At 38.4% G+C, this 12164-nt stretch overlaps 1 protein-coding gene across 8 annotated transcripts in view; it reads right to left on the bottom strand.

The window, feature by feature from the left end:
- The window catches only part of LOC119076646 (protein retinal degeneration B), a 30764-nt gene that overhangs the window by 2175 nt on the left and 16425 nt on the right, over nt 1-12164 (bottom strand). For 5 of the 8 annotated variants that reach the window (XM_037183519.1, XM_037183515.1, XM_037183516.1 and 2 more), the window contains 15 exons: nt 9629-9869; nt 9217-9553; nt 6176-6309; nt 5966-6089; nt 5703-5861; nt 5361-5641; nt 5142-5174; nt 4125-4200; nt 3125-3148; nt 1606-2709; nt 1418-1543; nt 1006-1361; nt 569-944; nt 279-511; nt 43-215 (listed from right to left, as the gene is read on the bottom strand). In XM_037183519.1, coding sequence (XP_037039414.1) covers nt 43-215; nt 279-511; nt 569-944; nt 1006-1361; nt 1418-1543; nt 1606-2709; nt 3125-3148; nt 4125-4200; nt 5142-5174; nt 5361-5641; nt 5703-5861; nt 5966-6089; nt 6176-6309; nt 9217-9553; nt 9629-9706 — 3614 coding nt within the window. In that variant the 5' untranslated portion in view covers nt 9707-9869. The remainder of the gene's footprint in view (nt 1-42; nt 216-278; nt 512-568; nt 945-1005; nt 1362-1417; nt 1544-1605; nt 2710-3124; nt 3149-4124; nt 4201-5141; nt 5175-5360; nt 5642-5702; nt 5862-5965; nt 6090-6175; nt 6310-9216; nt 9554-9628; nt 9870-12164) is intronic. The other 3 variants (XM_037183517.1, XM_037183518.1, XM_037183520.1) reach the window with 3 other exon arrangements.

Below are 12164 nucleotides of genomic sequence, written 5' to 3'. Positions count from 1 at the left end.
TAAGATAATACCTAATCGAAATACATGGACCCTAAGGCTTACCTTCGTCGACGTATCGACGCCGATTGTCCGGGTAAGTTGAAACAACCTTTCGGAATGACCATACGTTGATTGCCTTGAGCTGGTCGCGAACCACCATGCGCCATCAAAATGTTCAGATGCGAGGCATACCCTTCCGTCAATACTGTTGCATTTGCTTGCAACTTTTTGCTCACCTACAGAATCAGGGAGAGAATTTTGTATCTATTCGGTAAACTGATCCGAATGGCTGCACGAACCTTTCCGACAATGTAAATTTGTTTCGCCTTCATGCCAATGTTTGTGTAAACGACAATGTCTTTGCTGCTGCCATACGCTGAATGAATCAGTACGCCGTGATTCGTAATGAGATTATTTAGGTAAGCCGTTTTGTGGCCGAGAGGATCCGTCGACAGGCCGTCGGCAAATGAGACTAGGCCATGGGGAAAATTGTGTTGACTCAGCCATGACAGAACTCGTTGCTGTTGCATATCTAAAAAATCGAATTTTTCAACGTCGTCGAGCCGAACAAATTTGTGTTGGTAATTACCTGGCCGTCCGGTTACATAAATCAATAAATAGCCCAATTCCTGCCAATGACGGCATATGTCTACGGCACCAGCTCGTACTTTCGGATCTCGACCAGTTACCGACATTGAAGCTGTGAAACTACCGTCTATGCTAAAAACAACACACTCTGTCCGAGGCGGTATCACTGCTAAGTAGAAGTCCACGGAAGTGTGATCACCGCGCACAACCATTTTAATCGGATAGATGCCATAGCCGAGCGACTTATCATTCGGTATGGTGTAAATGATCCGACCATTTTTGTCGGTGACTTCAGTGGCAATGTGAAACCATTCTCCAGCAGGAGGTTCCTTCATCACATGGATATCAACCTTTTCGCCAGCCAGTGTTATCATGTCCTGTCACAAGACGCACTTTAGAATCACAACAGATCGAACAATAGGAAAGTCGAAAGCTTACCAACGGTCCGTACATAAACCGAGCGCATAGTTTTTGCGGTTCGCTTTCCCTGCACAGTACATCATTCGCCCGATGATTTGCGGTAACGTTTTTCAATTTCACCGAGGTTCGCTTTCGTATCCATTTCTCGCGTGGCTGTCCTGGACGGAATGAAGAGATTTCTTTGTTGTCGTTGCCAATCAGAATGTTTGCATCGAAGCGACCGAGCTGACGCAAAATGAAAGCAATCACATCGGAACTTTCCCAATACGACGCGTGGAATAGATGCGGCAGAGCATGTGACGGAAAATTGCTTAATCCATCCGGGCAGTAGAGAGCGTAGTCAAGACGTTTGGAACCCCACCAGCGTTGTTGGACTGTAATCAGGATTATAATCAGGACTTACATCAAAAATGAAAGGAAATGAACTGACGAGCAGTGATTGTCGTTATTGGTACGTTGTCAATGAGACCTGACACGGTACTTTGCATAGACACATCCGATGATCGCCTATGCTGACCGTCATTGAACATTTGCGGATTTGTTTGGATGAGTTCAACTGGCGAGCCACGTAAGAAATTTTTAATTTTTGCTTGACGTCAACTATTTTGATATACTCACGCAAATGGTATGGTTGTCCGTTACCCAGCGGATACTTTGCGTATCGTGGAATATTCACCGGTGGAAGCATCGAAAATCTAGCACTGAGTAATGGTTCCATGCGACTGGCCACTGGATCCGTGCCATGGAATAAATTGTAGACTTGTGTACAGTGGGGCTTAGCACAACCAATTTTGCTGTCGTTCAACTTTCTCGCTGCTAATATAACTGCTAATGGACTACCGAACATAAAGAAATCTCCCACTTCAAAGTCGAATTTTGGAAGACGTGAATCACTCGTGGAAGACGATCGTCGTCGCGGTGACGGAGCCGTTAATAATTTGCTGGCATCCAGTTCATTATCGAGAAAATGATCGTCAATATCAAGACCGGACGCTTCGCTGCCATGACGACCGGTTGTTGTACGACATAGTCCATCATGTGCGAGAACAGCGCCCATAGAATCACCAATAACTGCCACTTGTCCATTGAATCCGCGACCCTCTTCCGATTTCAAAAATTCCGCATAACAAACATTGGCGCTGGCAACAGTCCTGTTCACAGCATCTTGGAATTCCGGTGTGCATGTTGCTAGTAGTGGAATAGCACCGATTGGAACGTCAGTCATGTTTGGAATTTCAGCCGATGACGGCGATGTGTCAAATGAGTATGGGCTCAGGCTCGACAATATACCCAGTGCATCTGTACAAACAGCTGGACAACACACCAACTTAATGACAAGATGCCCGACTAATGATGGATAATGTTGTCGCATAACCGATTCGAATGCACCGCGGAATGTGGTCACATCCGATTTTTTTGATGTTTTGTCAGTGCAGGCATCCAGAACACTACCGGCATGGAATACTAAAACTAGTACGGATGTAGCACAGGATGGTAGACCGGGCGAACTTGGTGGAGAATCCTGCGGGCCACTACGATCAATACTTGCTGTGGTGCCGAGTGTCGGTCGTCGTGAACCACGTTCGGATGCTACACGTTGAAGGAATGAATGACTGAAAATGGTATCATCTCTATTTTGGGTGGCTGGAGGTGAACTATCGTCTTCTTCGGCAAGTAGTTCTAGCGAACTCCATTTGGCTAATGATGTCGATTCGCCCATGTCTAAAACAGATCGAATTCCAAAGAAAATTACACTTACAGTTGATAGTTTGACTGTTGATTAGTTCTTTTCTTTTCTTAATCATATAAAAGCCACAACCGCTAAAAAAAACGTTGAAAAGCTGACGCGCCCCGAGACATTCGTCTACTCCACATTATTACAAAGCTGCTGTTCATAGGCACCTGGAGGTCCATTTTAAAAGGGCTGATTCGGTAGACGCCTCTGAATAAATTAGCTTTGTAATAATGTGACTAAGCTGTATGGCAGGCGCATGGAAATTGGCTCTTCATTTATTGTCAGAAATGATTTATTGTACAATTTATGTAGCAAGTTACCAGAGCGTAAGTGAATAATTTTTGACAAAATGAAAAAATAACTCGCAAAACATAACGAAAAAAGAAACTGAACAGAACATACCATTACGTGCAACAGCGTCTTTTGCTGAACCGCGATAAACAAAAAATTGTAAAATCAAAATTCCAATCTTATAACTTTGTGGTTTTTGATCATTTATGGGACAGTTGCATTTATTCTGCGAAATTTTAGATTCAGCTTGACTTTAGGTTCGAACAAGACTTAATCCGTTTCAGCCTTGAGGTGTGCAATTTCAATCTTTTGCCCACAATAAAAACATTTAGTTGAATGGCACAAAAAGATCAAATCCATTTTCGTTAAAACAACGAGGATGTAATGGCCACAACTAATAAATTCCAACACATCCCATAAATAACAATTATCCGAAAGAGCTCTGTGCTGAATGAGAGCCACGTATCTAGTTGAAGGTAAAACAAATGATACACCGATGAATCAGAGCGACTATTTATCAAAACATTGGATATTTGCGGTAATATCCCAAGACTCGAGACAAACGATACAATTGGTTACTCCCGATTGATGTTCCGAAACTTTGCAGGATGAGTACTGATTTTTACACCAAGATCGAGGGGCAGATAATTGTGTATTTTGAGTGCAAGAGGGCTTTGAATTTCAAAATTTGGAATTTTCCGAGAATTCTTTGAGCGGAAAACGAATTTCTTTCTTTATCTGCCCCTCGACCAAAATCATTTACAAAACTCGTCGGAGTTCCGTCGAGGATGCATTTGATATGTCATCGCTGATGGAAGACGCTTGAAATCTTTGTATTTAAACTTCTTACGAACTCTGTCTACTCATCCATTATCAACATGATGCTGACCACATCGAGGGCAAAAATATGCGATAAGCTATGGTACCCTGAAGCCACGGAGACATGGAAGGAATTTCGTAAAATTTTCTCATTTCTTGTAAATCGATGAATGACTTGTTTTACCTCACTAAGCTAAAAGCGCATTTCATTCAGCAACGTACTCTTTATCGTTTAGCAAACAATTCGATAGTGACACACCGACAACGATTTAAATGTTTATGAAATAATTACCCAAACAGTCGAAAAATTCCTCTTCCGAACCAGATTTCGAATCCACTTCTAGTTTCTCCATTCTCCAATTGGCAACCTGAAATTGGTTGTAATCCCAAAAATAAAACACGCACAAAAAACACGTAACACAATTCACAATATTAGGATTAGAGAGTGTTTTTGGTTGAATGTGGAACGGGAATGGTGATAACAAAAAGACTTAAATTACAATATATGTATGCTGTGGTGGAGTGGGACGTGGGGGAACGGCTCTGACATAATTGTATTATGATGGGTACACAAGTTATTGAAAACATGGAAATGCAAATATTTACAGACAAAAGGAATCCAGCAGATTGTAATCGAACGCTCTTTGTTATTCGAATTCAATTGGATTTTCGCATCGACAATATATATGGCGCATATGCCAACAATAATCCCTGGCAAAGCTTCTTATCATCCGAAAATACACATACGAAATTCATTGTCTTTCGCTTATAAATGAAAGGTTATTGTTCGCTAATCAATATTCGCTATGGATGCAAGCACAAATCCGTCTGAAGTGGACATTTAGCATGAGGAGGAATTTAATCGAAACTAATTCTTGGAGTAGGGTCACACGAGATTTGCGAATTTTCTGCTTGAAACTTTTCGGAATGTTCACCAGAAACTAGTTCAGGAATCACTCTGAGGTAGGAGTAATTTTCTAGGTAGCCTAAACTTTGTGGCAAACTCCGAACAATTGCATGAGAATATTCTCAAATTCAGCGAACTCCACTCTAAATTGTGTGAGCAATTGTGTCACATTTCGTCGAAATTTATTGAATGTGTGACCTCAGTTTCAAATAGCGACAATATCCTGGTTCTCAGTAAACCAAGGAATCCCGTTAAGTCAGGACGACGATCGATTTCTTTAAGTTAAAACCCCCAGCCCTATCAATTGAATTACGAATAACTTTGGTCGTTAGCGGATGGGAAGACATATTTGTGTATTCTAGTGGAATGAATAAACATTTACAAAAATTGAACGAGACTTACAACACTCGTCGATATAGCGTTATTTTTCGCAGGCTGATTGTTTGCGAAAATAGAGGGATGAAAACACAAAATAAATTAACGAATTTTACACACAGCGTTTCGGCGACACGCACAATGAATGTTAAAAATATTTGGAGAACGAATTATTCAAAACAAAAAGAAATCAAAATCAAACCAAACGAAATATCACTTCCAACGTAAAATCAATGTTATTCTCACCTGCAGATCGAAGCTATGCGTGGATCCGATCGGAGAATGTAGCGCACCCTTGGATCCGTGCCTCGTTCTCGCCAATTGATGACTATCGGATCGTTCCGTTCGCATACTATTGTCGACAAATTCATCGTCGTCGGCATCTGAACTTTCAGCACTGGGCGGCTGTTGCTTCAGCAGTGGCGGAGGTAATTTCTTCGGAAACATCGGTGTCTCGTCGGTTTTTTCAATGGAACTCATTTGTTTGGAATGCTTGCTGGCCTGTTCGGCTTCCGATGTACTTGGATCTAAATTCGTTTGAATTCCATCAGCGATGCCTTTTCAATCAATCGAACCCATTCCACTCACCATCATCCTCATCGCCAATACTGCCATCGCCCATTTTCTTCTGTAATGCTAATTGCGTCTGTCGTTCCAATTCTCGAATATCATCCATTGTCATACCATGCCATTCGTCTTGCCATGCCCACGCTTGCCGATGTGCACGAAACATTGTTTTACGTAATGCTGTTGGGGAAGGGCGTGTGTTCAGATCATGTTAGTTAATTGATTGTTCATGTCGACTGTAAATTTAATTTCATTTTATAGAAAAAATAAACATTAATTCCCACCAATATCGTGAATGAATTTTTCCAATTTTGTTTGCATGCCCCAGTAGCGAAACTCGACACGACACAATTTATATGCACACATGAGCGACATATTTTTTGCTGTTGGCTGAGTTTTTCCTTCGACCTTGGGAAAAAGTGGAGTTCAATGAGAAAAAAAATGATTTATTTGATTCGGCTGAATGAAATTCCATTATTTTTCTGTTCACATACCTCTTTCCAATGCTCACTCAGCCAATCATCAGCCAGTGGGCCACGACCGGTTTTTTCTGATACAAACAATTTGGGATCCTCATCTCGGGAGTAGTCGGCAGTGTATGTTTGTTCTTGTACGATGTCGATTATGTCTGATGAGGGAAATTAAATTTTCAGTTGACAAAACGACAATGATTTTTGATATTTCTACCGAGTACAGTGATATAAAATGTGTTTTAGTATTTTAGCTGGCCTACGGGAAGGCACTGAACAAAGAAAACGTTTCAGAGTAGAGATGAGCGGGTCGTTGATTTTTTGGAAAACCGATCCAGAACCCAACACGAATTACATTTTTTAAATCCGAAACCGGACAGCGGATTAACCTGAAACCCTATCTGACCCAAATTACATTTTAAAACCCCGACAATCTGACTATGTAAGCAACGGCATGAGAGAAATTTGGATAAAAAACGGGCTATTTGATTGTCATTTGTGTTTATGGTGGACTTCTACTTCTATATATTGGTAGGTACTAATCGCACAAAGTGCGAATAGTCAAATAAAGACTAATCGCACAACGTGCCATTAGTATTTATTTGACTATTCGCACTTTGTGCGATTAGTATTTATTTCACTATTCGCAGTTTTCAAATAAACTGAAAAGCTTTGAAAAATTTTGTTGAGCGAGCATCACTCTCTTCTTCAGATACTTTGTAAAAGGTAGCATAATTCTATTCAACAAACACTTTGCAAAAGGAAGCCACACTCTACTCTACAAACACTTTGTAAAAGGAAGCCGCACTCTGCTCTACAAACACTTTGTGAACGGAAGCAGCTCTATTCTCTACAAACACTTTGTAAAAGAAAGCATCACTCGCCTTTACAAACACTTTGTAAAAGGAAGTATCGCTCGCCTTTACAAACACTTTGTAAAAGAGAGCAGCTCTTTTCTCTGCAAAGACTTGTAAAACGGAACATAGATCTACTTTGCAAACAATTTGTAAAATGAAGCATCACTCTACTCTACAAAAACTTTGTAAAAGGAAGCATCAATCGCGCAGCACTCTTCTCTGCAAAGACTTGTAAAAGTGAACATAATTCTACTCTACAAACAATTTGTAAAAGGAAGCATCACAAAGTGCGATTAGTCTTTATTTCACTATTCGCACAAATTGCAGCCTTTTCGTATAGAATTTAGGTGACATCATAATCTATTCAGAAACTTTAAAATTTCACCGAAAACCAAAAAGACCGATAACCCAAAATCCGGATAAAAGTGAATTGAATCGGGTTTGGGTTCGGGTCGGATATTTGAAAAACTTCGGGTCCATTTTCATAGGTTCTACTGTACAAGAATGTTTTCTGTTCATAGAAAGGACGTCTTTCATCAAAGAATAATGAAAATAAGAGAATTTGTACTTTGAAGGCGTGGTTCGGAATACACGTTCAGCATGTGGTCTCTAATGCTAGGTCATACAATACTATGTATGCAAATGGCTTCATTAGCTATAGCAGCACTGGTAGCCGAACCTCTCACCTAAGTGTGATTTCCCGGCTGACGCTATTATTATTATTATTATAAAGGGCGTTTTTGTATTGATCCGCTTGAACTCAAATAAAACCAATGCCAAGTAGATTACACATTTAAGTTTCTACTTTGTCTTGTGTTAATAATAGAGTTCGCTGAAAGTGCCAAAGTAATTAAGGATTTACCAGTCGTTATAGTTCATAACATCAATTGACATTTATTACGATAATAAAACCATTAACGAACACTATTTGAACTTCTGAATTAGGTTAAAACCGAACAAAAATCGAAATTTTGATGTAATTGGGGACACCTTAACTAGACGGTTGAAATGAATTGCCAGTTAAAATTGAAAAATAATTTTATTTAAAAAAAAAATATTTTGCCAACAGAGCCGGTTTAACTAACCGATTTGCGGCTCCACCTGAACAAACATTTTGTTCATTTCATTTAAATTGGGAATTCCTCAATTTTTAATTGAATTTCTCTGAATTTGAAATATGAAAACTGAAAAATTATACCGCCAAGCAGCAGCGCACCATAAACATATTTAACGCCCATTAGATTTTTCGTTAAAATGGAAAGTTGCCATGGAAATTAATTTATCGAATGTTCTTGATAGAAAAACAACCGATATATCATTGTTAACAATAACACTAATGACTTCTTCTTTTAGCTAGCCACCAACTGTGCACCGTGCAATGTAGTCTGGAGCTTTCATCCAATTATCTGAATCATGAAATATTCGTTTTTTTCTATTTTTAATGTAATAACGAGCAGACTCTGTTCTATTTTTTATTTGATACGTTAGCTCATAGCGCAGTTGACAACATAAAAATTTCAAGTAATGAGGAAGGCTGGAAAATGAGCTAAAATTGAGGTCAAGAATTAACACTTCAGTTCTAGATGTTCGATGTGACGGTTCAGTATTGTCTAAACGAAGCTGATGAACGAAGGGAAAATTGTATGACCTGTCCGTACCTTCGACAATCCTTACGAAAATCATCTATCGATGTCCCCATCTCCCCGCTTACAAAAATGTAATTATTTCTATACAACAAAATGATAAGCCCATAACCTGTGCACCGAAGTAAACCCATACTCAACTGAACCGTGTAATTGCTACTCAGAGATTTCGTGCACAAAATATCTCAAACATACAAAGCTGACATAATATACGCCGATGTATGAGCAATATTGCTATGCATTGAAATTGCGCCCGAAAAGAAAAAAATACAAAATGAAAAGTCAGCGAAAATTTTCATTTTGTCGTAAAATATAAACTGCCTGTGGGCACATAACATGAATCACATATTTGTTCACATTAAACGAAACTTGACTAACAATCTAAAAGGTATTACTCGTCCATTATTTTCGTTGGACCGAAGCCAATATTTTGCGATGAGCTGAGAGAAATGAAAACCACGTTGAAATTCATTGAACAAATTGTGATAAATTCGGAAAATTATGAAATGAATCAGATGTTCTCTACGTAAAAAAACATTTTTTTTTGCTGTATAATCCAACTTACCAACAACTCGATTGCGAAGATCACTTCCAGACAATTCGAACACATTGTCCTGATGACCGTCATCCGGAAAATAGTATGTTTCAATTTCTAATGAGAATTTTTCCACAAATGGACAAGTGTATCGCGTCTTTGTGTACGGATACGCATTCCATGCTTCCTCTTCGGCAGTCAACGCACTCTTCGGCAACAAGCCTTTGATCCAACCGGGTAAATGGCTGCCAATGTGATAGATCTTCCTAGTGTACTGCCCATTTCCGCCCGGTCCATTTTCGTACGGTTCATTCATTAAAATTTCTACTCCACTTCCTGCACCACTACTTTCTTCACGACTCTTTTTCTATTTTCGGCAATGGAAGGAGAAAAAATTGTTTAAATTTGCTTGTGTGAAATTTCTTGGCCATTCGACACTTACAGCAATCATATACAATTGAGCTATACGATACTCTTCGACGGTGAGTGGCAGAGGTATTCGATACTCTTTTATCAGCATTTTGGTGTAGGTTTGTTTATTGCTTTGATTTTTGGCAAATGTGTTGATTGCTTTTGTGACTTATTTATGCACTGTATTCGAGTGTATACCGTAAATTATTCCATTTATATGATGAACAGGGTAGCAGTAGCCCCGTCTGATGGTATTGATTTAGCGCATTATGCTGCAGAAACGAAACGAATGTAAATATTTAATGTCAATAAAAGTGGTGAGATGTAAAATGTTTTTTTATTTGAAGATCATTGAGATTGAAGATAGTGTTTGAATCAAATGTAATTTTTAGAGCCATGCTCATTCCATTCGGAATATAGGCGGAATAGTGAATAAATTCAACTTGTAGAACGAGTGTGTCTGTGTTTTATAATAAGGTGCATAAGCTTCAATAAAGTCCCCAATTCACAGCACAAAGGTAGGAAAATTGGAAGAAGATGGGAAACAAAATTGACAAGCACAGGAAATATAAGAAACAACAAGAAAAATGCGATCAATCCGGTTCCTAATCTAGAGAATTGTGTATTAGATACCATGGGCAACAAAGAATATTGATAAAGAGTATTACGTGGTGCGACTTATTATTAAGAATACTCTCCCCTTAAGACCCCGATTTCAACTTACCAAAACTACTCCGTATCAGAGCCAAAATTGATTTTTTTTAGATTTCCTTTGTTTACTTGACAGCTTCCTTTCTCACGGCTCTCACACGGAATACTTTTTGTTGAGTGGAAACCATATTTCAAGAGACATCCATAATGGACATCTGCGATCTATTTTAAAGATCTTTTACTGTTTTAATACCTCGACCCTTCAGGCTTACAGAAAAAGAAAAGAAGTTTTCGAAAATCCATGAAATTTGATGAAAAGATTCGATGACAAAGACAAACGTGGAACACGGGCTCATGAAGTAAAACGATTGCATTATAAATACTTCAATCATACGAAGCAATATTGTTATGGGTACTATGCTGTTATTTTTGCGACCTGTTGTCGGGTAATGTCAAAATCAATAAAAATACTTTCAACAAATGAAGTAACAGATTTAAACATTTTATTCGTGAAATATTTTTATTGGTTAAAAAAACAATAGAGACAAGCTTCAACCAATAGAAATCCTTACCTGTGCTCTCTAACGGGGAATATTTTTAAGTGGAAACAAGACTTGAATTTATAAACGGTGCTATTAAGAGGAGTCTTCACTTGGCAAATTTGTAGCCTACATATTTGATGATAGTTTTGCACTTGCATCCTTTCTGGAAAAAGTAAAAACAATGAAAACTTAATAGTTCACGAAAATTGACACAGATTTTGAGTTTTCTCGGACCTAGTTACATCGCCACAAACATTTCTATTTTTTTTTTCAAAACTAATACATTTCAACACCAAACGTTGTTTTTACTTCTTCCAAAAAGAATGCGAGTGCATCATCAAAAATATAATATTTTTTCGTCCAAATATAGGCTACAATTGTACGAAATGAAGATTCCTCTTAAGGCGAAACAGAAGATTTTTCTGCACGTGTAGAAACCCGGCATGTCATCTATCTTCTGTGTAGATTCAATTTGTTTAATTTTTCATCGCGACCATAGACTGGTTACGGATTAATACATTCAAGGGTTTTGTTCGACCTACACAACAGACGCGAACCTTTTTATTTCCGGAAATGAGATTACATCGATTCCACCCAATCCCACAATGGAAAAACGAACATCTGCGTATTCCAAACCCTTCACAATCGACACAATTTCCTCCGTTCCATTCTAATAATAAAGCATCGCTGATAAAATTAATTATTGACGCAATAAATGGTAATACAAAAATCCAATATTTACATTCAGGTGCAGCTTCAGTAGTCTAAGTAAATAAAATGAAATTTATACACAAATTATATCGTGGGTAAATTGTCACCTATATTTTACACATGGGAATCGAAGTAAACTCAAATTCAAGCCACACTTCAATGTATCTAATATAATAAAATGTATGCAGTGTTAGAAGCCAGCACTGGTATGGTATGGTGCTGGTGTTCCGAACATTAATTATTTATATTGGAAAATGTAAAATTGAGATTTTATGGAATGTTTTGTGTATTATGTGGATGAGAATCACCGAAATTTCATAGTGCAATGGGAATTGAATAGATTGACTGTACGGATTTGTCTGTGAAGCAAATGGGAAAGAGTAGTAAAACATTAATGATTTTTATGTTTGATGTCAATAAACAGTAACGCGATAATTAGGCAATTGATATGGACTTTTGATGTCATCATTCGATCATAGCGAAGTTACACAAAAAGACAACGATGTGTGAACCATAATTTGATAGTTTTGGACGACATGTCGTGCTCATGTAATAATGAATTAATTCAGTGTTAATTGATTGTAACACTCATGAGAATTCGAATCAAATTAAACAGGTTGTCAACGATGTCAGGCTGGGTGGGTAATTTAAACAGGTTATAGG

The sequence above is a fragment of the Bradysia coprophila genome, unplaced genomic scaffold (assembly GCF_014529535.1).
Source record: "Bradysia coprophila strain Holo2 unplaced genomic scaffold, BU_Bcop_v1 contig_232, whole genome shotgun sequence".
Taxonomy (NCBI): Eukaryota; Metazoa; Arthropoda; class Insecta; order Diptera; family Sciaridae; genus Bradysia; species Bradysia coprophila.
The sequence above is the reverse complement of the archived record's forward strand: the minus strand, read 5'-3'. Positions and strand labels throughout refer to the sequence as shown.